This window comes from Bubalus kerabau, chromosome 10, assembly GCF_029407905.1.
Source record: "Bubalus kerabau isolate K-KA32 ecotype Philippines breed swamp buffalo chromosome 10, PCC_UOA_SB_1v2, whole genome shotgun sequence".
In the NCBI taxonomy this organism is placed as follows: domain Eukaryota; kingdom Metazoa; phylum Chordata; class Mammalia; order Artiodactyla; family Bovidae; genus Bubalus; species Bubalus kerabau.
In genome coordinates, this window is record NC_073633.1 from 108,174,980 (window position 1) to 108,200,666 (window position 25,687).

The 25,687-nt window shown below is 45.8% G+C and overlaps 1 protein-coding gene and 2 long non-coding RNA genes across 8 annotated transcripts in view; 2 read left to right on the top strand and 1 right to left on the bottom strand.

Annotated features, from left to right (window-relative positions):
- Positions 1-214: 214 nt before the first annotated feature.
- Positions 215-25,687, bottom strand: part of PATL2 (PAT1 homolog 2) — a 73,691-nt gene continuing 48,218 nt past the window's right edge. The window contains exons 1-14 of one of the 6 annotated variants that reach the window (XM_055538946.1): positions 9,628-10,230; positions 9,225-9,315; positions 8,406-8,611; positions 6,893-7,035; positions 6,322-6,402; positions 5,958-6,096; positions 4,426-4,546; positions 4,231-4,328; positions 3,967-4,020; positions 3,733-3,866; positions 3,451-3,610; positions 2,819-2,959; positions 2,048-2,145; positions 215-1,174 (exon numbers count right to left, since the gene is read on the bottom strand). In XM_055538946.1, the coding sequence (XP_055394921.1) occupies positions 997-1,174; positions 2,048-2,145; positions 2,819-2,959; positions 3,451-3,610; positions 3,733-3,866; positions 3,967-4,020; positions 4,231-4,328; positions 4,426-4,546; positions 5,958-6,096; positions 6,322-6,402; positions 6,893-7,035; positions 8,406-8,611; positions 9,225-9,315; positions 9,628-9,666 (1,683 nt within the window). In that variant the 5' untranslated portion in view covers positions 9,667-10,230 and the 3' untranslated portion in view covers positions 215-996. Of the gene's footprint in view, positions 1,175-2,047; positions 2,146-2,818; positions 2,960-3,450; positions 3,611-3,732; positions 3,867-3,966; positions 4,021-4,230; positions 4,329-4,425; positions 4,547-5,957; positions 6,097-6,321; positions 6,403-6,892; positions 7,036-8,405; positions 8,612-8,693; positions 8,820-9,122; positions 9,316-9,571; positions 10,498-25,687 lie in introns of those variants that run through there. The other 5 variants (XM_055538945.1, XM_055538948.1, XM_055538947.1 and 2 more) reach the window with 5 other exon arrangements.
- LOC129621929 (uncharacterized) lies at positions 7,092-8,449 on the top strand. Its single transcript, XR_008699820.1, has 3 exons — positions 7,092-7,823; positions 8,161-8,213; positions 8,319-8,449. It is a non-coding gene; the product is annotated as an uncharacterized LOC129621929 (long non-coding RNA).
- Positions 21,459-23,511, top strand: LOC129621928 (uncharacterized). Its single transcript, XR_008699819.1, has 2 exons — positions 21,459-21,666; positions 22,389-23,511. It is a non-coding gene; the product is annotated as an uncharacterized LOC129621928 (long non-coding RNA).

Consider the following 25,687-nt stretch of genomic DNA (forward strand, 5'->3'; position numbering starts at 1 on the left):
TGAGCTTCAGAAGAGCAAGGACTTTTCTTTGGTCATCACTGTTTCTCAACCACCTAAAATGGTACCTGCTTCAAAAAAGGGGCTCTAGTGTTTGTTGATGAGTGAATGACCCTGTTTGTCAAAGTAAACCAAACATTTCATATCTCAAGGGCGATATTTATATCCAACCCTCTTAGCTCAGCTAGGGCTACTTATAAAAAATGGCAACACCAGAACAGTTTTCAAAGTCAATCTATTGTTCAACACAACAAGGACTTGTCCCTCACATTAAGGACACTTGTGAAGCTTCACACAAAAGAAAGTGACTTTGATTATACCTCTTAACTTACAAACAAGCTGAAGCACTACATTCTGTTATCTTTTAAATTATACCTCATTTTGCTCTGCCTTTTTAGGCACATAGTTCAGTTTTCTGAAGCATGAGTAAAAGTTTTGGGCAAGGTCTGCTGATATATCAAGGCGTACAACTGTCTTCAGACTCTCTGGATCCCTGTGGGCAAAACCTATACACAGCTAGCGTCTGATCACTTAACTTTCCCCATATATAGGCATTCTGGAACAACCTGATCAGTAGATCAAAACAAACCTACTAAAAGAGGGATCAACTCCAAATAACTTCCCTTTATTGTATGATGTGATTAGTAACTCTGTCCAGCAGATGCAAAGTTCTGAGGAAAGATGACTTACTTGTTCTTTGTGCGTTTACATCTTGTTTACATTTGAGTTGTCCCTCAAATACTTTTTGAATGAATAGTTCAACTTCTCAAACTAATTCTTACTCTCAAATATCTTAGTGTGATAAATAATCAAAGTTCCTAGGGAAAAAATGGAAAGGTTTGGCTGAAGAAACAGGCCATACAACCCTAACTTGGAGCAGACTGGTTACTCAGTAAGTACCCACGTCTAGAAATACTTCGAAAAGCAAATTATCCTCCATAATCTTGGTTTAAACATAGTAGAGAAGTGGTAGAGCCTAGTCTGGGCTTCAACCCGGGGCTATGATCTTATTTCCACGGTCACATACTCCATCCTAGCCTCCAGCTTCTGTACCAATTGTTTGTCCACGTGGTGACAGAACAGGGGAAGAAGGTTGCTGGGGAAGGCCAGGGGTTCTGCCAGTGAGGCTGTAGGCATCTGAGCAATCTCCCAGGCAGTGAGAATCACCATGTCTGTCCTGGAGGGCAGAGAAGAAACACATCGGCATCTTAGTGTTTATGCAGGAAATATACTTAGGGCCCAGGTTTCTTGTTATCTTTGACCACCACTTACCACCCTCTGCACCCACAGCAATTAAGATAGAGCGTTTGCCTGTTTGGTATGTGCCAGGCAATGCTTAGTGCTTTACGCCTCTTCTGTCTTGCTTAATCTTCAGGTCTCTAACTGGTTAGTACCATCATCCTTCGATCCCTAGTTTATAGGGGAGGAACGGGCTAAAGAAAGTGAAATAATGTGCCCCCATGTTATGCTGCTGGTAAGTGACAGAAGCAGAATTCACACCTAGGTCTGCTAAACTCTAAGGCTTGTCTCTATTCTTGCCTGGAGAATCCCATGGACGGAGGAGCCTGGTGGGCTACAGTCCACGGGGTCGCAAAGAGTCAGACACGACTGAGCGACTTCACTATATATTGCCTCCCATGGGGGACAGCACTCTAGGCACTACAGGGGAGAAAAAAAAAGGGGCAAAACAGCTACAACTCTGCTAGTCGCCTCTTCTCTGTCCAACTTCCTCCCCCGTGCTTGATTAAACCACTCAGGAAACAGCTAATCTGGTTTAGCCTACATATCCCAGGGGGGTTCCCAGGTGGCACTAGCAGTAAAGAACCTGCCTGCCAATGCAGGAGATGCAGGTTTGATCCCTGGGTTGGGAAGATCCCCTGGAGGAGGGCACGGCAACCCACTCCAGCAGTCTTGCCTAGAGAATCTCATGGATAGAGGAGTCTGGCAGGATACAGTCCATAGGGTCACAAAGAGTTGGACACGACTGAAGCAACTTAGCACACATCCCAGTGGTACTGAAATAGTATTTACAAGGTTTTTATGATCTTACCAAGCCGAATGGTCACTGCTGGGCTCCTTGAGGGAAGAATTCAGTGATACCAGCTGCTCCCCATGACTTAGCAGTGCATAGAGCAAAGATATGCCAAACTGCAAGTGATAAAGTGTCAAAGTGTCCAGGGTAAAAATGAGTTTACCATAGGCATCCAGTGCTTCCCTGGCTCTGTTGTTTCCCAACTAAAAGGGCAAGTTCATAGGTACAGACGGAGTCCAACACCCACAACCCATCAAGTTTTACCCAGGCTGGCCAAGAAACTCTGAGCTCTTTCCAAGGAAATCACTGCTCTGAACTGTCCAAAAGATTCCTCTGGGAAGCTGATGATGAAATACACAGTTGTGGTCTCTACCCTGAGGAGTCAGAGACTGTAGGTTGGGAATGGACCCAGGAATTTGATGTGGGTAGGATGTGGAGCCCATTTTAAGAGGCACTGCATGAGGCAAAGATCTTCAGAAGGGGTTCACAGGATAATCCACTAGAATATTAGAAGATATGAGATCTTTCACATATAGATCTCACCTTGTATTTATTATGCACCTAATTTAAGTATAGTGTTCCATTTATATGATTTATAAACACACAGGTGGTATAGTTCAGAATATTTTTTGTAGTAAAAGGATTCACTATCAAAAATGTTTGGTGACTTCTGATCCAGAGGCACCATCATCATCTGGAGCTTGTTAAAAAATCAACCTCACCCTGGGTCTATTCCAATAAGCACCTGGAGCCTCCTGTGGAGAGACGGAAGCCTTCCACACGTGTTACCTGATTCTGAAGCACCATGGTGATTGGCCGCTCAGAGGAGCCAGGTGGTAGCCGCATGAGTCCCTGAAGTCCTTGGAGGAGTTCACTGAAGGTCAAGTGCCTGATACATTTGCTCAGAGGTTGAAACAACATTTGCAGGGCCTGCAGAAAGATCATAAAGGGCCTCTCTGACTCCTTGACAACTTCACCTCCAGGCTCTTTCTTGCCAACCTGCTTCTAGCCACTTCTGATCAGCTCAGACCTACCAGGCCTATCACCACTGAAGTGCCTTCATCCCTAGCTGCGACCCCTCAACACCACTTGTCCTACATGCCTTCCCTAAGCGAAGGAGCCTGGGGCTCGGCACTTATCAGGTGGTCCTCATCTTCTCTAACCGCCAGAGCACACGCACACCTGTGTTACATATGCCCACGGGTTTTCCTTTCTTCACTGTGCCTGAAGATCAAAGATCATCAGCTGTTCCTGTGGCAGTCTTCTATAACCCCCTCCCCTGAGGGTGGCAGGGTGAGTCTCCCTCACCACCCAAAACCTTCTCTGGCTTCTCTGAGGGTGGGAAGTAGAAGGAGGAGAAGGGATAAGCATTGCTAACCCATCCACAAAACCATCCTCTCCTCCACTCCGTGCCACACTACCTGATCGGCCATGTCCCTCTTGACCAGGAAGGGCAGGTGGCGGGTGATGGCCAGCAGCAAGCTGACGGCTCGATCCCGGGGCAGGAAGGGGAGGAGCCGGGCCACCAGGGCTTTCCCCTTCCCCACGGACAGCGCCTGCAGGAAGCCCTCATCCGCAGCCCTGCAGGGACACAGGCGAACATCGCAGGGCTCGGCTAGAGCAGAGGGCCGGTGTTAGAAGGGAGGGGCCGAAGCTAAACTACTGTCTGCTCCTGGGAAAGGGTGTGACCGTCCCACACTCACTCCAGATTATTCTGCCCCTGGGCCTTTAAGGCCTGGAAGAGCTTCTCAACCCGGCTGCTCTGCTGCTCAGAGTCACGGGGCTGCGCAGGCGCATCCTGCTGGCCATCCTCTATCTCCAGCAGCTGAAGGAACATCTGGGAGCGTGAGGGTGGGGAGAGAGGGAGAAGGGGCCAGTGTGAGCATATCCTGTTCTCAGCGGAGGCAAGGAACTCACTGCTAAGGCTGAGGTCTCACCTTCTCAATCCGGTACAGCACCCACAGCCTCTGACTGCTTGCAGCTGCTGTCTCCTAGAGAAAGAGTCCCTGGCTGTCAGCCACAACTCCAACAGCAGCAGCCCACGCCTAGGCAGACCAGGACGTGAGCTGGAAAGACTAAATCGCGAAGCCTGATTACTCCCCTTTCTCTTAGCTCACAATCTGAACTCATGTATGACAGTGCTCCAGACCTTTCTCCAAAACACAGGGAGAGAAAAAGACTGTAGGAAGATAGACTCCTACCTGCTCTTGAGTTCCGTGTGGCACAGCATCGATAGCTCGGCGAGGGGTAAAACACGTCGATACAGCTACCTGGCCCAGGGAACCCTCGATTCGAACCACTGTGTGGAAGGAGTCAGAAAGGCACGTGCCCCTCTGCTTTCCACCTGGGTCCAGCCAGATGTCCGTCCCAACCCAGCAGGTCAGCCCCGGTCCTACCTGATTCATAAGCCTCCGCCTTCTGAATGTAAGGTGTGACCAGCTTGAGAGACTCAAATCTGCTTTTTTGCCCAAGCAGCTCTTCATCTGCCTGCTTCTTCTCTAGTTTCTGATAATATTCCTGAGAGTTCACGGATTAGTTAAATGTATACTCGGTTAAACGTAAGAGTTAGGGTTCTCCAGTGCAAGCTCTTAGTACACCCTTGTCTACAGCATTCATTCCAGAAATGCTCCTGGGATATAAGGCTCTTCTAGAGCCACAATAAAACATCTTCAGCACCTTAAGCCCCATGCCACCTGATCTGGGGCCCCCATCCTAAGGACTTGAAGAGCTAGGATGGAAAGGCAGAGAAGCAAAGCAGAGAGCCCGGAAGTAAAATGTGTCCCAGGGTCTGCAGGCTTCCTTCACTCCTTATTCTAAGTTATATGCGGTCACCCCATCCTCCCCTCTCCCCATTTTAATTTGATGGTCCTACCTGTTCTGTCCCAAATCAGCATTCTCTGATGGCATGACAAGCCACCTCTCTCCATGGAAGGACAGAGAGGACACTGCTGTCCACTGGCCTCTCGGCCAGCTCTACTCTTGTGGGCTGGCATAGCAGCTCTACTATCTTAAGACTGCGAAATCCAGAACTAAAATAAAGCCACTGACTGAGTTAAGCAAAGGTTTGAAAAAGCTCCTTCATTGAGAAACAATGTCTAAAAGTCAAGAGTGTAAGATGATCACATTCAAATTTTGAAGCATGGTGGGAAGAAAGGAGGAATCTAACGTCAATAGGAAGGAGATAAAGGTGGGAACCTTGCTAGTGGGCTCAGGTGGTTGAAGAGAAAGTGAAATAAAACTTAGACAATCCAGAAAGTGAAAGTGCTCAGTCATATCCGACTTTTTGTGACCCCATGGACTGTAGCCCACCAGGCTCCTCTGTCCATGAAATTCTCCAGGCAAGAATACTGGAGTGGGTAGCCATTTACTTCTCCATGGGATCTTCCCAACCCTGGTATCAAACCCAGGTCTCCTGCACTGCAGGCAGATTCTTTACTGTCTGAGCCAAAGGGAAGCCCAGACAACCCAGAACTCATGGACAAAGGGTAGACAGGAAGAAGACAGAAAGGAGTAAAAAAAACCTGCCACATTTGTTCAAGAAATTGAATTCCATTACCTATAAACGTTTCTTGTGCTTTAGATCTTAAAAAGTAAAAGGTAAGTAGACGAATGTTTATAACAAGTCATTTCTAAGAGAAACCAATGTGTACGAAAGATGAGAATGTCATTTTCAGACTGATTAGGAGAAATTCTTGTCAAAGGATGGAGACAAAAATCTCAGAGTGTTTAAGGAATCACAAATAATCCCCTGCAGCTGAAATTTAGGAGAAAGGGAAGGAGTTTGGATGCCAAGTATAGAAATATGACCCCATCCTTTCACAGTCGTCCCTCCCACGAGAAGGGACTTGGTGACTGTGAGCTGAAGGAAGGCTCTCAGGGCTATAGAGTCAGGCCATTTGCCTCCAAGGTCAGAGGCCCTGGGACTCACCTGGTAGTAATAGTCATCGAGGCGGGGGTTTTCACTCTGCAGCTGAACCATCTGCACTTTTACCACCCAGTCCTTCTCCTTCTGTGTCATGAGGTTAGCATAGGAGTCTGGCTGCTGAGACCACTTCTTGGCTGGGGGACTTCAAGCCAGGAGGAGGGCTCTTTAGACCTACACCTCCCTGACCCTTCCTACCTCAACCCCACCTGCCTACCCCATCCCCAGAGAACTCCCCAAGGAGTAGAGAGCCTGGAGCTGGATATCAGGGGGAGGGTGGGGGTGGGGCTTTGGGGGAGGTGCCTTGCCGCAAGGGAAAACCCAGCATGCAGGGTGTTTCACTCAATCCTGCTCCTCCTCTAGGCTTTACCTTCGTGTTCGACCCTGCTGTTGCTGCTGCTTCAAGATCCGCTGGTGCTGAGGGTGGAGCTGGGTCAGATGACTAGGGAGACTTAGAAAGAAACGTGGGCTGGGTGGGAGCAAGCTCTTAGCACCCTCCCCCTTTCTTTTAGCCTCTGGGAACCTCAGCTGGACAGCTATGGGACCTGACCTGCTCAGGACCCTACCCAATGTCGGCCACATGAAGCATCACTATCCTAGCTCAGCAGGGTTCACATCCCCTCCAAGATGTATATCCCTGAGATGGGGCTGCAGGAAATCCCGACACGATAGAAAACCATTTGGCCTGGATATCAGGACTTCTGAGTCCTAGGCTCAGTACTCCTGGGCCAGCTGACCTCAGAGAGTGCTGGGCTTCCATCTCCTCATCTGTGAGGGAAGGGACTGCATGTCATCTCATACTTCTCTTAGTGAGTTTCTCTAAGTATTTTTCTGTGGCAGCTGGTAGAAGGGCAGCCATGCCTCCTCAGCTACTACCTCCCATCTTCTGGAGGTAACCCAGCCTGTCTGGACCCCAGGGGAGGGGCGCCCTGATCTAGCACCTGAGCCTCAGGGGCCACGAGGTGGGCAGGCTGCAGAGGAGCGATGGGTCTGGCGCAGGTAGTTGAGGTCCAAAGTGGCGGGCTGCAGAGCCGGCACTGGGGAGGGAGGGTCGGAACGGAAGGGGAGCCAGGTGGTCCGGGGTCTGCGAGAGGAATTTCAGGGTCTGAGAGAAGCACGTCTCCACCAACAGATCCTGCCTTTGCTGCTGATTGCCTTTCTGCCCTAGGGTCTCACCTGCCTTTGCCTTGAAGAACCTCACCCAACATCTGCCACATAGGGGCCCCTCCAGCCAGTCATGAGGACACCAGACTGTGGGCCCCCTTGTTTCCAGCAGGTTTGTCACCCCCTAGGGAGTAACTCTTGGCCCCTGACAATGTGGGAGCCTGTGCTTTTTCCTCTGTGTGTGGGTCAACTCCCCTTCTTTTCCCGCTCTGAGGGTCGTCAGACCTTGTCTTCAGCCCTTCTCAGACCCCTCTGAAGCCCTGCTCAGCCTACACTTCCCTTCTCTTCTCCCTGCTGGATTTCTGGCAGCCCCTCCACGCCAGGTCATGTGTTCTTTCTAGCACGAGGCTCAGTGCTATTTATGTTCTGTAAGCTGGAATTGTTTGCCCTTTTTCTAGGAAGGCCAGCTGTCGCAGGACCCGCTCTGTCCTTTACCAAGCTTCTCTGAACGACAGGCGTCCCCCTGTCCATACCCTTACCTCACTTTGCTGCATCCCCAGAGCAAGGTCAAGAGCAGAGTTTAATGTTAAGAAAGGGGACCCTCCAAACACTGCTTCTCAGTACCCTGTCTTTTTCTCACAGCATGGAGACTGGAGACACTTATCTGCCACAGAAAGTGCAAGGAGGCAGGGGGCATCCCCGGAACACCAGGGGCCGTGATTCCAGGGGAGCTAAGACCTTTCTGGAATGGGAGGGAGGAAAACTCAGGTAGAAATGAGCCCCTGTGATAACATCTACATTCACCAGTGTTAATGGGGGAGGTGAGCAGCAGGACCAACAATTTCCAATACCCAGGATACAGGCAGCCTGGCCCTCCCTCAATTTCAAAGTCAGTAGGGTCAGGACCCCCTCTCCTTCCACCAAAGGGAAGCCAGCTGGCATCTGAGGAGTTAAGCTGAAGCAGGGTCTGAGTAACTTCATTTCTGCACGGGAACCCCTTGTGCCTCCCCACGTGCTGATGGAATCCAAGGGACTGCAAAGACACAGGGGTCCAAGGTCAAAGACGACTCATTTCACCAGCTGGAGTGAAAGTGACTCATTTCAGGAGCAGAGCAGGATCCCTGGGTGGCTGACAGCCCTGCTGGACCTGCATTCAAGGTGAGGGCAGCATCAGAAACTAAGCGGGAGACAGACAGAAGGAGGGAAGGAAGGCGAGAGTCTACTGGGGTTCAAGCCTGAAATAGAAAGTTTTCACCCACCTAGAGAGGGGTGAAGAGAAGAGAGATGTGGCGCAACAGCCTGTGAGACGCAGACCGCTCGGGACAACCCCACACCCTCCTGCCGCGGCACCTGGCTGTTGTGGACAGCGCTCTGGACAGCTGGATCCCCCAGATCATTCTCCTCCTCCTCCTCCTCCTCCTCCGCTTCCTCCTCCTCCATGTCTGGTGCTAAATCTGGATCCAGTTCCTCTTCCTCCAATTGAGAGGCAGACACCAGCCCTTCCTCCAGAGCCAAGGGGACATGGGGCTTGCCTGAGCCTTGGTCTAAGCGGGAGCCTGTGGAGGAAGTAGAAACAGGCTCAGCTGCAAAGCGCCTGGCCGAGAGAGGATGCTTCTCTTGGCACTTCTGCTCACGCACCATCTCCAGCACATCTTCAAACATTGCCTCTTGCTGTATGAGTTCAACCCAGCCTCACTATCCCAGGACGCCCCTAGCCACCCCTGACTGCAGCAAATAGGACCCGGCAGGTACCAATCGCCGTCACCTTCCTCAGCCCCTCTTGCATGGCCTCATTAATACCACCACAGGCTTTTCCACCTGCTCAGCCCCCTGACAGCCCTTTCTGTGCCTCTTTAATCAACCAAGTTCCAGCTGCCCTGACTCATGGCAATTTAACCCTCATGTGCCAGAGACTTTACATGTATATGTTCATGTATCACTCACAACAACAATACAAGGCTGGTGTTGATCATTTTTCTCTGAAGGTGAGGAAAATAGACCCCATAAACGTGATTTCAGTCACCCTCATGATGTAGCAGTAGGTAAGAGAACTTGGGGATTACTCACAGCAGTTCGACTCAAACCCATGTCTATCCACTGAACCACATCCCCAAGCCGCTGAACTCCTGGGACTTTTATCAGATACCACAGACCACTTGGTGATATTACCCTGGAGGCATTTTATCTTTTCGGGCTGGCAGACTTGCTCCAAGGCTGTTTCCTCTGGCGAGAGAGCATTGTTAGCCTCTGGAAGGTAAACCTGGGGCAGGGAAGAGACCCAGAAACCCCTGTCCTTAGTAAAGGATGGTCTAGCATCGAACCAACCAAAGTCTCCCCCCAGCAAAGCTGTCAGAAAAGTTTTGATCCAGATCTCCAAGGAGCAGAATCCCAGGCTCTCAGATGGCCCTAAACCCCCCCACTCTCTGACCTCAGCTCTAGGGAGCTATCCTGCAAAGGGACAGAAAGGAGAGGCAGGGCTAGGAGTTGGAGGAGAAGCACTCCCACACAGTCACTACCAGCCTCAGTCTGTGCACAGGGAGGGGTGCCCAGCCGTCTGGCTGCCAGCACCCACCCCAGCACCGTGGCTGTCCTTTCTGCCCAGCGTGGCCATGGCAGCCTGGGCCAGGCAGGCTCGCTGCCCGGGCTTTAAGATTCCCAGCCCCTGCCTTGCTCCCCCGTTAAAGGGCCAGCATCTCCAACCACTGCATCTTGGTAGAAATGTCAGAACACAAACTCATGAGAAAGAAAACCCTTGAAAGGGCAAGAGAATTAGAGTGCATTTTGAACCATCCGCGGTTGTGAGTACAGTTTATTGGGATGGGTTATTTGGGAGCAGGTATTTAAGAAGAGGATCCCTGTTTTCCACAGTCTTAATAAGAACTTTGTCAGGTTATGTTCTCTTCAATCCCTAACCTTGCTCCATTAAATTGGATAGGAAATCCCCGGTGGATCGTGAGGCTACTACAGAGTAGCCAGGTTCTCAGTGCTTAAGGGCAGGATGCTTGTGGAACCTGAAGGGCCACCTGCAGATGATTGCCCTTCCTGGTGAACTTGTGTCTGCTTGAGCTTGAGCCTGTTACCCACTCCTAGTGAATGCAGAAGTCAGATTCTCCAGATGAAAACACTTCTGCATGAGTTATATAGATAACTCCCTATCTTCTTGGCTGCTGTAAATGGAAACCTGGTTCTGATGCTCAGGAGTAAAGAGAAAAGGAAATAACAATAAAAATCAACACTTCAGGACTGCTGGTAGCAAATGCTGAGACCCATTTGGGCCTCATCCAGCTCCTCAGTGATTCTGGGGTCTGTGCCCACATCCTGTGTTCAGCTGAAGTACACAGGCTTTACACAAGCTCTGAATAAAACTAAAGAAATGAAGATAACTCTCTTCATTAAAAATGCAAGTGAGAGGCCTATTGTCATGGTTATAGAGCCATGATTCTGGTGCCTCCAAAGAAAAATATTCTTTTCAAAAGTTTCTCTGTAGGTTAGAACTATATGAGTGAGGGGACAAATTTAAGTAGCTTGAAAGTTACTGATGCAATCTTAAAAACGACAGAATGATCTCTGTTCGTTTCCAAGGCAAATCACTTAATATCACGGTAATCCAAGCCTATGCCCCAACCAATAATGCTGAAGAAGCTGAAGTTGAACGGTTCTATGAAGACCTACAAGACCTTGTAGAACTAACACCCAAAAAAGATGTCCTTTTCATTACAGGGGACTGGAATGCAAAAGTAGGAAGTCAAGAAACACCTGGAGTAACAGGCAAATTTGGCCTAGGATTATGGAATGAAGCAGGGCAAAGGCTAATAGATTTTTGCCAAGAGAACACATTGGTCATAGCAAACACCCTCTTCCAACAACACAAGAGAAGACTCTACACATGGACATCACCAGATGGTCAACACCAAAATCATACTGATTCTATTCTTTGCAGCCAAAGGTGGAGAAGCTCTATACAGTCAGCAAAGAGAAGACTGGGAACTGACTGTGGCTCAGATCATGAACTCCTTATTGTCAAATTCAGACTTAAATTGAAGAAAGTAGGGGAAACCACTAGACTATGCAGGTATGACCTAAATCAAATCCCTTATGACTATACGGTGGAAGTGAGAAATAGATATAGGGGACTAGATCTGATAGATAGAGTGCCTGATGAACTATGGAATGAGGTTCGTGACATTGTACAGGAGACAGGGATCAAGACCGTCCCCGTGGAAAAGAAATGCAAAAAAGCAAAATGGCTGTCTGGGGAGGCCTTACAAATAGCTGTGATAAGAAGAGAAGCGAAAAGCAAAGGAGAAAAGGAAAGATATAAACATCTGTTTGGTGGAGGATGCCATCTCTGGGGCTGAGATTGTCCCTTGCCTTCCAGCTCTGGCTGTCGCCCGCCTGTCTCTCTGCCTCTGGTGGGGGGAGGGGGGCAGGGCCAGTCCGCAGCCAGCTAGCTCTCCTCTGGTGATTGCTCAATCCTTTGTTCTGTGAGAGCACCAGGCTGTACCTTAGAGCTTTTCGAGGAGAAGTTCTCTCTTTTTTTTCTCTCTGGCTGTCCCACAGTTTGGGTTGCTATTTCACATTAGCTCCTTCAGATTGTCCTCAGGGCTTTCAAGCCAGGTCCCTACCCTATGCATGCATGCGCCTCCCTGTTCAGCCCCCACTCACTGCTGGTGGACTCAAGTGTCTGGGATACCAGAGTCGTGGCTAGGCATGTGATCTGTCTCCCCACAGGCCTACTGATGAGAGGGTTTCCTGGTGTTTGGAAACTTCTTCTCCTTCACGACTCCCTCCCCGGGAAGGGTCTCCATCCCTAACTCTTCTGTCTCTCTTTATCTTTTATATTTTGCCCTACCTCCTTTCGAAGAGAATGGGCTGCCTTTCTGGGTGCCTGGTGTCCTCCACCAGCGTTCAGAAGTTGTTTTGTGGAATTTGCTCAGCGTTCAAATGATCTTTCAATGAATTTGTGGGGGAGAAAGTGGTCTCCCTGTCCTATTCCTCTGCCATCTTAGGACTGCCCCCACCTCCTAATAATATCACCTTGGAGGAAAGGATTTCAACATGAATTTGGGGAGAACACAGATATTTATTCCAAAGCCATGACCTTTGAGGAATATAGGCTAACGGTATAAAACTACTATTTTTTAACTGATATTTTATGTTAAATTATAATTGGTTATGAAAATCTCAAAAATGATACTGTTCCCTAAAACTATGCTTGTACTTGCATTGTAGGATAGGTGCATATGTAGACAGAGAAAGTTGAAACTTTTGAAAAGTTTGAAAACTTTTCCAAAAGTTTTTCAAAAGTTTGAAACTTTTCCAAATCTATATTCAATCTATAGGCAGGTAATTCAACTTTCTGTGATTAATCTGAAATTGCCACATTCACAAAGAAAACTCCTAGTTAAGAGAAACTCAGAGATTGCATCAATAAATAAATGTTGAGCAACTAACACTTCATTTCAAATTTTTTTACTTTTTCACTTCAGTGTTCATCTATTTAAATCATCTGTGACATTTAGAAAATTTTTTCACCTTAGGATAATACAGTTATTAATAGGGCTTCATTGAATTATACCTAAACTCTGCAAAATATTTGTTATACACAATTGAATGAATTACAACTGAATAAATTAGATTGGATAAACAGACAAAAATGAAGGCTTTCACACTGAAACTATATTAGTTTTATTTTTCAGACTGCTTGAAAACAAGTTGGAGGAGACTGTTAATGATAGGCACAGTGATAGTTTATTGCATTTTTCAGCCTCTTTTTTTTCATGTTAAATAGCTTGGAGTTTTAAGTTCAACTTTTCTGCTTACTTTCATATAGATGAATTAACATAAAACTGAATGGCTGACACAACACCAGGACCATTAAGTGGCTCATAGACCAGAACTTAACTCTATTAAAAGTTGCTTCTTTGTACAGTTTGATCATGAACTTCAAGTGTTCTAAGTAGAATGTGGATAGGACTACTGCTGCTAAGTCACTTCAGTCGCGTCCGACTCTGTGCGACCCCATAAATGGCAACCCACCAGGCTCCCCGTCCCTGGGATTCTCCAGGCAAGAATAGTGGAGTGTGTTGCCATTTCCTTCTCCAATGCATGAAAGTGAAAAGTGAAAGTGAAGTCGCTCAGTCGTGTCCGACTCTTAGCGACCCCATGGACTGCAGCCCACCAGGCTCCTCCATCCATGGGATTTTCCAGGCAAGAGTACTGGAGTGGGGTGCCATTGCCTTCTCCGATGGATAGGACTACATTTGCTTAATCCTGATTTGATGGTGATGATGGTTCCAGGATGTCTTTTGGTTTCATATCCAACTCTTCTGTGCCTAGAATATACCACCTCCTGTGCTTGGTCCACTTCCCCAACACTGGGCTTTCCTGGTAGCTCAGGTGGCAATGAATCCACCTGCAATGCAGGAGACCAGGGTTCAATCCCCATAGTATCCAGGATTAATTCAGAGAGTCACCTTTCAGAAATGGTGCTGAATGTATAGTCACCAACCTTAGTGTCTACACTATGTACTCCACCTGATTTTCTCTGTTCAAAAACTGAGGTTTTCCTTCCTGGAGAGGCAAGATGAAAGTCAATATCCTTTCCTGCTTTACCTGAAATGTGGTAATTGCTATCCACTGAGGTCAATGTCACTCTAAATTAGGGCTGAGGCTGGCTCTTGTCATCCATCCTATTGAGCTGGAAGAGGTGGACTCAACCAATTTGGTTAAGAATCTTCAGATAGTGGTATCAGTCATCCTCAGATCTGGAAGGATGGTCTGAGACAGGAGAGAACCAGGATGGGCTGTGGTCACTTTCTGAACCCTTGTGAGAGTCTGCCTCCTCACATTTCATTTTGAAAAATTTCTTACAAAAAGTAGAAAGAATGATAAATTTAACTTCTGTGTATCCTTCACTTGGTAGTTGATAACATTTTGTCTATCAGTATTCTTTAAATAAACTTCTCTGCTGTATCAGGCGGTATCTGTCTCCAGTGATCAGGGACTTTGGCTAAGAGACTATAAACAGAAAATTCACAGAAGGAAAACAAATAATATGTAAACATGTGAAATATGTTAAACATTTCCTCTTGAGAATATAAATTCTTTGGACCAGCCCAGCACCCAGCACCTAGCAAGGTGACAGTAGATGCGGGTAGCACCTGACGGACTGCTGTAAACACCGAGGCCTGACGGACAGGCTGGGGCCGGACCAAGAAGAAAGAAGCAAAAGCTTTGGGCAATGTTGTCCTGGGAACTAGAGGGCTCTTGCTCTTACTCTCGTTCCCTGTTCAGCATGGCAACCACTGGTAGAACAGGAGTGGTTTGGCCCACTGGGTGCATGGTGGAGGAGTTAAATAGTCCAGAAATTGCAGGGCCCAAGACTCCTGACCAAGCCAGGCTACAGCAAAGCTCCTCCACGCTCATCTGTAGAGCTGATGAGAGCTCTCCCTCACACAGGAGAGTATCCTGAGTGTGCTGTGTGGCCAGATTTGGTTAACCAACAGGAAAAGACAACATGGAAAAGGCAAATATTTATAGTGACCTAGATACCTGGCAACAAAGGCCCAAAACTGATTCTGGAGCTGTATTTTTTTTTTTCCCTTGCTGCTGTTATAAAGCACAACAAACCTGATAGCTTAAACCAACACGATCTATCACCCTACAGTTCTGTGAGTCAGAAGCTCAACACAAATCTCCTGGGCTTAAAATTAAGCAGGGTTGCTTTTCTTGCTGGAGACTATGGGACATTCCATGAGCTTACCTTTGCCAGCTTCTAGAAGTTGCCTGCATTCTTTGACACATGGCCGCTTCTTCACCTGCAAAGCCAGCAGCTGCAGCCCTCTGATCATGCTTCTGTAGTCACATCTCCCTCTGACCACAGTCAGGGAAAACTTTCTGCTTTTAATGACCTCTGTGTTTATACTAAAGACAGTGAAAGTAAAAGTGAATTCACTCAGTCGTGTCTGACTCTTTGCGACCGCATGGACTGTAGCCTGCTAGGCTGCTCCGTCCATGGGATTCTCCGGGCAAGAATACTGAAGTGGGTTGCCATTTCCTTCTCCAGGGGATCTTGCCGACACAGGGTTTGAACCTGGGTCTCCTGCGCTGCAGGCAGACTCTTTACCTTTACACTAGGCTGACCCCAGTCATCTCTGATAATCTCCCCATCTCAGGGTTCCTAACCTTAATCACACCTGCAAAGTCCCTTATGCTATGTAAGGAAACATATTGAGAGGTTCCAGGAATTAGGCTATAAACATCTTTTTGGGGGGATGAAGAAGACATTATTCTCCCTACCACAAGGTGTGATATGGAGAAAAGTCTAGCATTGTTAATGGTAAGTAGGCAGTTCTGTATATAATGACATGGAAAATATCTATGATATATTGTGAACTAGAAATAAACATGTTCAGTAAGTATTTATAGTATGTCCTAATTTTGTAGAATTTCCATTGTTCCCAATAAATGCTGAATGAATTCTCTCTAAGCCACCCCCACTGTCAAAGCCTGGCTTCTGGGGGCAGATGGTGGAGCCTACCTCAACCCTCAGCTCTCAGGGTATTGGGTGGCAGCCGGGGTGGTTTTGCTGTCATTGGTCATTAGATTTTTGGCTAATTTGACAAATGATTAGTTGTCTTTTAGCAAACCCATTTGTGGCAAATTGATCTAACAATGATAGTAACAATGATGACAATAAATAATGAAAGAAAAAATGATCACAGATTCACCAACCCTCTATTTACTGGCTCCCGCCTTTGCACCTAGACTGCCCCTACTCTGTGTTTGATGGCTCTTGTGTTTGATGTGTATACATCCCTCGCATTTTTGTCCTGTTCATTTTGTTTTAAATTTCTGATTCTTCACTGAACAATTCTTTCTTCACAGTCCTGTTTAAGGAGACGTGTTTAGAAAAGTTCAAGAAACCAGAAAGTGGGGAGGAAAGAATCTGATGCAGGTATAGGAGGGGGTGGCCAGAAAGGGCCACACAGTCTGATTGGTCAGAGGCAGGTGCCAGTCAAGCAAGCTGGAAAGTGGGAAGGTGGGGTTTAGAGGAATTTGCCGAAAGGGAAAAAGGACATTTGCAGGAGATTCTTAATTTTTGAGAGTGCTGCATGGAATCCCAGGCAAGATAGAAAATCCAAGTTGGGATTCTGCAGTTTGGGGTAGGTTCTGAGATGCAGACCCAACAGCCTACGAGGGGAAGAGACCCAAGAAAGGCGGCTGGCCAGTAGCTTCGTCGTTGGCGCAGTAGTCCCCAGGCGTGGCGCCTAAGCCTTGGCTCCTGCGGTTGTCCTGTGCCCCACACTGTTAGGGGGTCTTGGCTTTAGCATTTAGTCAATGCTGCTCTTGATCCAAGCTGAGGACTGAGGCTAACTCTAACTCCATTTATGCTTTTAGTGGACACTGAGTTCTGAACATCTAATAAGAGCAGGCTCTGTAGTTATAATATAAAAATATATCACCTTCCCAGCTATATATAATATTCCAATATATCCACGAAGGGATGGGCAGCAGAGCTTAACTGCTTCCTGAGGGGAGGAGAGTGAGCGGCAAGAGGCACAGGAGGGTGCTCTCACCTTCACTCAGTGGGCCTCTGTCTCCATTTTGGCAGCAGACCCACATTCACATACAGGAACTGTAATTAAAAATAAAAAGCAGTCAATACTGATACATTGTGGTTACTACTGTTTATAGCTCTGCACTGCTTGATTTATTTAATACCCAGTTGGTATGATTTTCCAATGAGATCACATTGGCAGTTGGAAGAGTGTTGTGGTTACAAACAAGCCTGTGGGCAGAGATTCCTCAGCAACCAAATCCTTCATCTATCTCAACTTTAGTCTGCCCAGGTAACTCTCCCTCAATTAGTGATAATAGTACTTGATTTCCCAGGATCCTGCCAGGTTTTTTGCCCTCTTTTCTATGGCTTCTGACTTAGTAGCTCTCAGCACACAAAACAACTGCCCTCTGTGTCCCATTTCCTTTGGATCTGTTGCCTGTTCTATAACAGCACAAACCTGAGAATTCAGTCAGAATGAACACCTTAGGTGGCTGCTAATAAATTAATTTATTAGCAGGAGTGGCGGCTGAGAGGAGTTACCCCACGTCCAAGGTCAGGAGCGACGGCAAGAGAAGATACCCCATGTCCAAGGTCAGGAGCGGTGGCGTGAGGAGATATCCGACATCCAAGGTAAGGAGCAGTGGCTGCGCTTTGCTGGAGCAGCCATGAAGAGATACCCAACATCCAAGGTAAGAGAAACCCAAGTAAGATGGTAGGCGCTAAGAGAGGGCATCAGAGGGCAGACAGACTGAAACCACAATCACAGAAAACTAACCAATCTGATCACATGGACCACAGCCTTGTCTAACTCAATGAAACTAAGCCATGCCATGTGGGGCCACCCAAGATGGTCATGGTGGAGAGGTCTGACAGAATGTGGTCCACTGGAGAAGGGAATGGAAAACCACTTCAGTATTCTTGCCTTGAGAACCCCATGAACAGTATGAAAAGGCAAAAAGATAGGTCACTTAAACATGAACTCCCCGGGTTGGTAGGTGCCCAATATGCTACTGGAGATCAGTGGAGAAATAACTCCAGAAAGAATGAAGGGATGGAGCTAAAGCAAAAACAACACCCGGTTGTGGATGTGACTGGTGATAGAAGCAAGGTCTGATGCTGTAAAGAGCAATATTGCATAGGAACCTGGAATGTTAGGTCCATGAATCAAGGCACATTGTAAGTGGTCAAAAAGGAGGTGGCAAGAGTGAACGCTGACATTCTAGGAATCAATGAACTAAAAAGGACTGGAATGGGTGAATTTAACTCAGATGACCATTATATCTACTACTGTGCACAGGAATCCCTTAGAGGAAATGGAGTAGCCATCATAGTCAACAAAAGAGTCCGAAAAGCAGTACTTGGATGCAATCTCAAAAACAACAGAACGATCTCTGTTTGTTTCCAAGGCAAACCATTCAATATCACGGTAATTCAAGTCTATGCCGTGACCAGTAATGCTGAAGGAGCTGAAGTTGAATGGCTCTATGAAGATCTACAAGACCTTGTAGAACTAACACCCAAAAAAGATGTCCTTTACACTATAGGGGACTGGAATGCAAAAGTAGGAAGTCAAGAAACACCTGGAGTAACAGGCAAATTTGGCCTTAGGAGTACAGAATTAAGCAGGGCAAAGGCTAATAGAGTGTTGTCAAGGGTAGGCACTGGTCATAGCAAATACCATCTTCCAACAACACAAGAGAAGACTCTACACATGGACATCACCAGATGGTCAACACCGAAATCAGATTGATTATATTCTTTGCAGCCAAAGATGGAGAAGCTCTATACAGTCAGCAAAAACAAGACCGGGAGCTGAATGTGGCTCAGATCATGAACTCCTTATTGCCAAATTCAGACTTAAATTGAAGAAAGTAGGGAAAACCACTAGACCATTCAGGTATGACCTAAATCAAATCCCTTATGATTATACAGTGGAAGTGAGAAATAATTTAAGGGACTAGATCTGATAGAGTGTCTGATGAACTATGGCCAGAGGTTCGTGACATTGTACAGGAGACAGGAATCAAGATCATCCCCAAGAAAAAGAAATGCAAAAAGGCAACATGGCTTTCTGAGGGGGCCCTACAAATAGCTGTGAAAAGAAGAGAAGAGAAAAGCAAAGGAGAAAAGGAAAGATATAAGTAGCTGAATGCAGAGTTCCAAAGAATAGTAAGGAGAGATAAGAAGGCCTTCCTCAGCAATCAATGCAAAGAAATAGAGGAAAACAATAGAATGGGAAAGACTAGAGATCTCTTCAAGAAAATTAGGGATACCAAGGGAACATTTCATGCAAAGATGGGCTCAATAAAAAACAGAAATGGTATGGACCTAACAGAAGCAGAAGATATTAAGAAGAGGTGGCAAGAATACACAGAACTGTGCAAAAAAGATCTTCGTGACCCAGATAATCATGATGGTGTGATCACTCACCTATAGCCAAACATCCTGGAATGTGAAGTCAAGTGGGCCTTAGGAAGCATCTTCACAAACAAATCTAGTGGAGGTGATGGAATTCCAGTTGAGCTATTTCAAATCCTGAAAGATGATGCTGTGAAAGTGCTGCACTCAATATGCCAGCAAATTTGGAAAACTCAGCAGTGGCCACAGGACTGGAAAAGTTCAGTTTTCATTCCAATACCAAAGAAAGGACATGTCAAAGAATGCTCAAAGTACCACACAATTGCACTCATCTCACACGCTAGTAAAGTAATGCTCAAAATTCTCCAAGCCAGGCTTCAGCAACACGTGATCTGTGAACTTCCAGATGTTCAAGCTGGTTTTAGAAAAGGCAGAGGAACAAGAGATCAAATTGCCAACATCTGCTGGATCATGGAAAAAGCAAGAGTTCCAGAAAAACATCTATTTCTGCTTTATTGACTATTCCAAGACTTTGACTGTGTGGATCACAATAAACTGTGGAAAATTCTTGAAGAGATGGGAATACCAGACCACCTGACCTGCCTCCTGAGAAACCTGTATGCAGATCAGGAAGCAACAGTTAGAACTGTATATGGAAAAACAGACTGGATCCAAATAGGAAAAGGAGTACGTCAAGGCCGTATATTGTCACCCTGCTTATTTAACTTATATGCAGAGTACATCATGAGAAATGCTGGGCTGGATGAAGCACAAGCTGGAATCTAGATGCCGGGAGAAATATCAATAACCTCAGGTATGCAGATGACACCACCTTTATGGCAGAAAGTGAAGAATAAAGAGCCTCTTGATGAAGGTGAAAGAGGAGAGTGAAAAAGTTGGCTTAAAGTTCAACATTAAGAAAACTAAGACCTTGGCATTTGGTCCCCTCACTTCATGGCAAATAGAAGGGGAAACAGTGGAAACTGGCTGACTTTATTTTTCTGGGCTCCAAAATCACTGCAGATGGTGATTACAGGCATGAAATTAAAAGACGCTTACTCCTTGGAAGGAAAGTTATGATCAACCTAGGCAGCATATTAAAAAGCAGAGACATTACTTTGTCAACAAAGGTCCGCCTAGCAAGGCTATGTTTTTTCCAGTAGTCAAGTATGGATGTGAGAGTTGGACTATAAAGAAAGCTGAGTGCCGAAGATGTGATGCTTTTGAATGGTGGTGTTGGAGAAGACTCTTGAGAGTCTCTTGGACTGCAATGAGATCCAACCAGTCCAGCTTAAAGGAGGTCAGTCCTCAGTGTTCATTGGAAGGACTGATGCTGAAGCTGAAACTCCAATACTCTGGCCACCTGATGTGAAGAGCTGATTCATTTGAAAAGACTCCGATGCTGGGAAAGATTGAGGGCAGGAGGAGAAGGGGACGACAGAGGATGAGATGGTTGGATGGCATCACCAACTCAATGGACATGGGTTTGGGTGGACTCCGGGGGTTGGTGATTGCCGGGAGCCGGCATATTGCATATTGACTGCATATTGCATATTGCATATTGAGTGCAGCACTTTCCACAGCATTATCTTTCAGGATCTGGAATAGCTCAACTAGAATTCTATCACTGCCGGGAGCAGGAGCTCTGCCCATGGCAAAGGTCATGAGGAAGGAGGCTCGGCATGTGCAAAGGCGGGATCGAGCCTCAGGAGTACCCCTGGAAATTCTCGAGCATCTACCCCCAAACCAGAGTCTGCCTACTTTCTGCTTTGTGCTCTCACCAACACCTCTGACTTCACAGGGGGGCTGTCCCCCACTACCTCTCTCTGAAAAAAGAGTTAGCTTACAGCTCCAGTTAATAATTCCTGGGTGTGACAGTGTTTCAACCTACAAACTCCTTTGGATATCTTCTAGCCTGCCTGAATAGGTTTTTCCGGCCACATGTGATTGTTCAGAGCCTCCCAACTGTGACAGGCAGGAGATGTTCTAAACTGTCTAAACACAGATTCCTTTGAGTAGTTAAAAGATTGATTAGAAATTGTATTGGTGAAGGGTTTTTCACTTATTGGGCCAATGTTTGCTGCTAAGTCTCCATACTCCTTACCTACTGTGTCCTTGGCAGTGTATTGATTGATATAATGGGTGTATAGAAATGTAAGTAGTAGCCTCAATGTTTGTAACCTTGGACCCTTGAGTTAATTCTTTTCTTGATTGAGCCCACCTCAGCTTTGCCCTATAGGAATGCAGCTTTGTCCAATGCTTTTTTGGAGGCTGGTGCCTGACTTTGGAATAATCACCTTTAGAGAAAAATAAGTTTCTTAAAATGTTAACAGGCCTCCTGGCCAGAAGATGATGTAAATCACCTGAACTTTTGCATATGATAAGTTTGAAAGCCTGGCTTCGATTAGAACCAGGAACTGCTGTCCTTGCATGACTCCACCCCTTCCCCCATTATCCTCTATGCACAACTTAAGGTATAAAAACTACTTTGGATAATAAAGTGCGGGCCTTGTTCACCGAAACTTGGTCTCCCCATGTCGCTCTCTCTCTCTCAAATTCTGGCTAAGTCTCCATCTGGAGCGCGGAACCCGCCATGCTTGCTAATTATGCCTGGGCTTCTAAGATCCGACCGGGGAGGCCTCAGTGTCTCCTCTCCTTCGGGAGAACGGAAGGACGCCTGCGGCATACGTAAGTGGTGCAAACTTCTTGTCTTGAAGTTTTATTGGTCTCCCGCGTAAACCAAGCTACTCAGCCTCTTTTCTCCACTGAATTTTCCTACTGAGCTATCCTCATTCTATTACTCTTTATATCTTTGATAAATATTTAAATAAATAGGTCACCTATGCCGTCTCTCCTTCGAATACCCTGGATCAGCTGGGGCTGGACCCCGGCAGGTGATGTACAGGGAGGCCTGGCGTGCTGTGGTTCATGGAGTCACAAAGAGTCGGACATGACCGAGTGACCGAACTCTCCTGAATAAATTAGTTATTGTGCTGATTTCAACTCTAGGTTGGCATCTCCTGGTTGGCAACCTGGGGTCTTCTTATGCTTTATTTTTCCTTACAGTATTTACATTTGCCACAAAGCCTGCACTCAACTGATATTGCCTGCATTTAATAGAATTTAACATAAATGATTGAGGATTACCATCCCCCAAACAGACCTAATCAGGATGAATTTGTAAGAAGGCAGCCATCTTCAAACTCAGCAAGTAAAAACATTTAATGATAATTCTCTCTGGATTGCAGAATCCCTGGGGTTTTAATTTTCTTCTTTATAGTTTTTAGATTGTTCTGACCTTGTATCATGTGCACACATTTTTTTTGGGCAGAAAAAAATAAACATAAGTTAAAAAAAAAATACTACTACACATGGTGATACTGGCTCTTGTTTCTCGGCATCACTTCTAGGTTTTAATTCTCGCCCTGAGCCAAGCCACCCAGTGAAACATTTCCTGTGAACCTTCTCAGAAGTGGTTTTCAAGTGGATATATGAAGCCTTGCAAATCACATGGGCTAGCACTTGAATCGTAGCTCAGAGTGAACATGGACAAGCGTCTTAATTCTCTGAAACGGTCTCTTCATCTGTAAAAGAAAGACCTACCTTCTGGATTGTCATGTAGTTGGATCAGCAGCCTCCCAAACTTTAATGTGTGGATGAATCACCTGGGAGGTTGTTAAAATGCAGGCTCTGACTTAGTAGGTCTAGGATGGCCCCAAGGGTCTGCATTTCTAAGAGCTCCTAGAAGTGGGGCTGACGTTGTGCTGCATGAGCCACGCTCTGCAGAGTGACACAACATCTGCCAGAGCCCGGGCACGGATGTCCTAGCTGTGCTTGTTCCTCTCCTTGCAGGGGGCCTGGGTTTTCTGGCTGCTTGATGAGCCCGCCTCAGAGAAGCGCTGACTGAGATCTCTTAAGGTGCAACCCAACTCACCTGAGCTTCAACCTAGTCCTATTTTCTCCCCACTTCAATATCCTTACTTTGTTTTTTTCTGTTCAAGGACTTCATTCTTCTTTGGCCTAACAAAGATACTGGTACCTATGCTTTTAGGTTATAATTTTTAATTAATTATTTTATTTTTGGCATTTTTAGATTTTATTTTAATTATTTATCTTATTCAAAAATAAAATAATAAAATAATTATTTTATTTTTAGCTGCTGCGTGCATGCTCGTTCTAGTTGCTGTGAGCAGGATTACGCTACAGTTCTGAGGCGTGGGCGTCTCATTGCGGTGGCTTCTCCTGTTGTGGAGCATGGTCTCTAGGGCATGTCCACTTCAGTAGTTGTGACCCAAAGCTTGTGCAATCTTCCCGGGCCAGGGATTGAACCTGTGTCCCCTGCATTGGCAGGCAGATTCTTAAAACACTGGACCACCAGGCAAGTCCAGATTATTTTTAAAATGTTATTGAGGTATAATTGATATATAATAAATTGCACTTAGAGTATATGATTTAATAAGTTCTACAGTATGTATACACTTGAGAAACCATCATCATACTCAAGATAATGACATATCCATCACCTGCCCTAAGTGTCCTTAAGCTCCTTGATGCACCCTCCGACCCCTGGATACCAACCATCTGCTTCTGTAACATAGACTAGTCTGCCTTTCCTAGAATTCTAAATACAACGAATCATGCACATTTACTCTTTTACTATCTGACTGTTTATCTTTCAGCCTAATTATTTCGACCCTATGGATCATAGCCCGCCAGGCTCCTCTGTCCATGGGATTCTCCAGGCAAGAATACTGGAGTGGGTTGCCCTTCCCTTCTCCAGAGGATCTTCCTGACCCAGTGATCAAACCCGCGTCTCTTATGTCTCCTGCACTGGCAGGCGTGTTCTCTACCACTAATGAAACCTGGGAAGCCTCATTTATTATCTCACTTTTTTCTTTCAGGCTAATTATTTCATCCATGGTATTGTGTGTACCAGTAACTCATGTCTTATCTATTGCTGATAGTGTTTCATTGTATGGATAGCTGCCATAATTTGTTTATCCATTTGTCTGTTGATGGAACTTTGGCTTTTTTCCAATTTCTGATTGTTACCAATATAGCTGCTTTTAGCAGTTTTGTACAAGTCCTTGTATCGACATACACTTTCATTTTCTCTTGGGTAAACACCTAGAGTGGAGTGGTTGGGTCATTTGGCCAGTGTATGCTTAAGTTTAAAAAACTTAATCTATTTCCAAAATAGATGTACCATTTTACATTACCAACAGAAGAGTATGTAGTTCCATTTCTTCCACATTCTTGAAAATATTTACGACTGTGAATAAACACAGTAAAAATTTTTTTTTAGGCAAGTCATTAGGGCCAAAAAAACCATTTCCATCATTTATCCTACTCATGGGAGATAACACTATTGAGAGAGTCATTTCCTAGGCAGGTTGATAAGAAGTCTAGGGGGTCTGGAATTCTCAAGGAGGAAGAAGGGACAAACTTTTCCTTCTCTACATTCCTTAGGATTATATAACAATAATGTATCCTGCCTGAGGACAGTCTCTGGATTAAACCTTCTGGCTAATTCTGTTATCTTTAAATGTAGATTACGGGAGTAGGTCTGGTGAGGTCTTTACAACCTCCAGACATTCTTTGGATTCATTGGAGAGTACATAACTTCATTGCTAAACTAGCAAGGGGGTACTCTTTCTGCCCCCTTCTGATGCCTATGTCAGAAGCTTTCTCTATCTCCTTTATACTTTAATAAAACTTTATTACACAAAAGCTGTGAGCGATCAAGCCTTGTCTCTGGCCCTGGATTGAATTCTTCTCCTCCAAGGGCCAAGAATCCCGGTGTCTTCGCGTGATTCAACAACCTTTCACTATCGAAAGGCCATGTTTGTAGATTTCCAGAAGTTTGCTCTCATAAGAGAATATAAAAAAGTAATTGAAAAAAGCACTTTTCTCTGTCTTCACTGCTTTTTAAAAAAGTGTTTTTAAAATAGATTTTCTTGGGGAATAGATCAGATTCTATCTTGTAAGAATTTTAAGTATTACAGTATTTGTCTGTGATGTGGTAAACAAGGACTATAGAAGCTTCCACTAGCTCTCCTTCTTCCTATACCCCCAGGGCAGTAGAAAATAATTCAACACTAACATTACAGGCCCTCAGTTCAGTTCAGTTGCTCAGTCCTGTCCGACTCTTTGCCCCCCATGGACTGCAGCACACCAGAACTCCCTGTCCATCACCAACTCCCAGAGTTTACTCAAACTCATGCCCATTGAGTCAGTGATACCATCCAACCATCTCATCCTTTGTCGCTCCAGTCTCCTCCCACCTTCAATCTTTCCCAGCATCAGGGGCTTTTCAAATGAGTCAGTTCTTTGCATCAGGTGGCCAAAGTATTGGAGTTTCAGCTTCAGCATCAGTTCTTCCAATGAATATTCAGGACTGATTTCCTTTAGGATGGACTGGTTGGATCTCTTTGCTGTCCAAGGGACTCTCAAAAGTCTTCTCCGACACCACAGTTCAAAAGCATCAATTCTTTGGCGCTCAGCTTTCTTTATAGTCCAACTTTCACATCCATACATGACTATTGGAAAGACCATAGCTTTGACTAGACGGACCTTTGTTGGCAAAGTAATGTCTGCTTTTTAATATTCTGTCTAGATTGGTCATAACTTTACAGGCCTTAAGAGCCTTAAATGAGTTAACAACAAACAAAAGGGAGGGGAAGGAGTGTCATTCCTCATGACATTATAT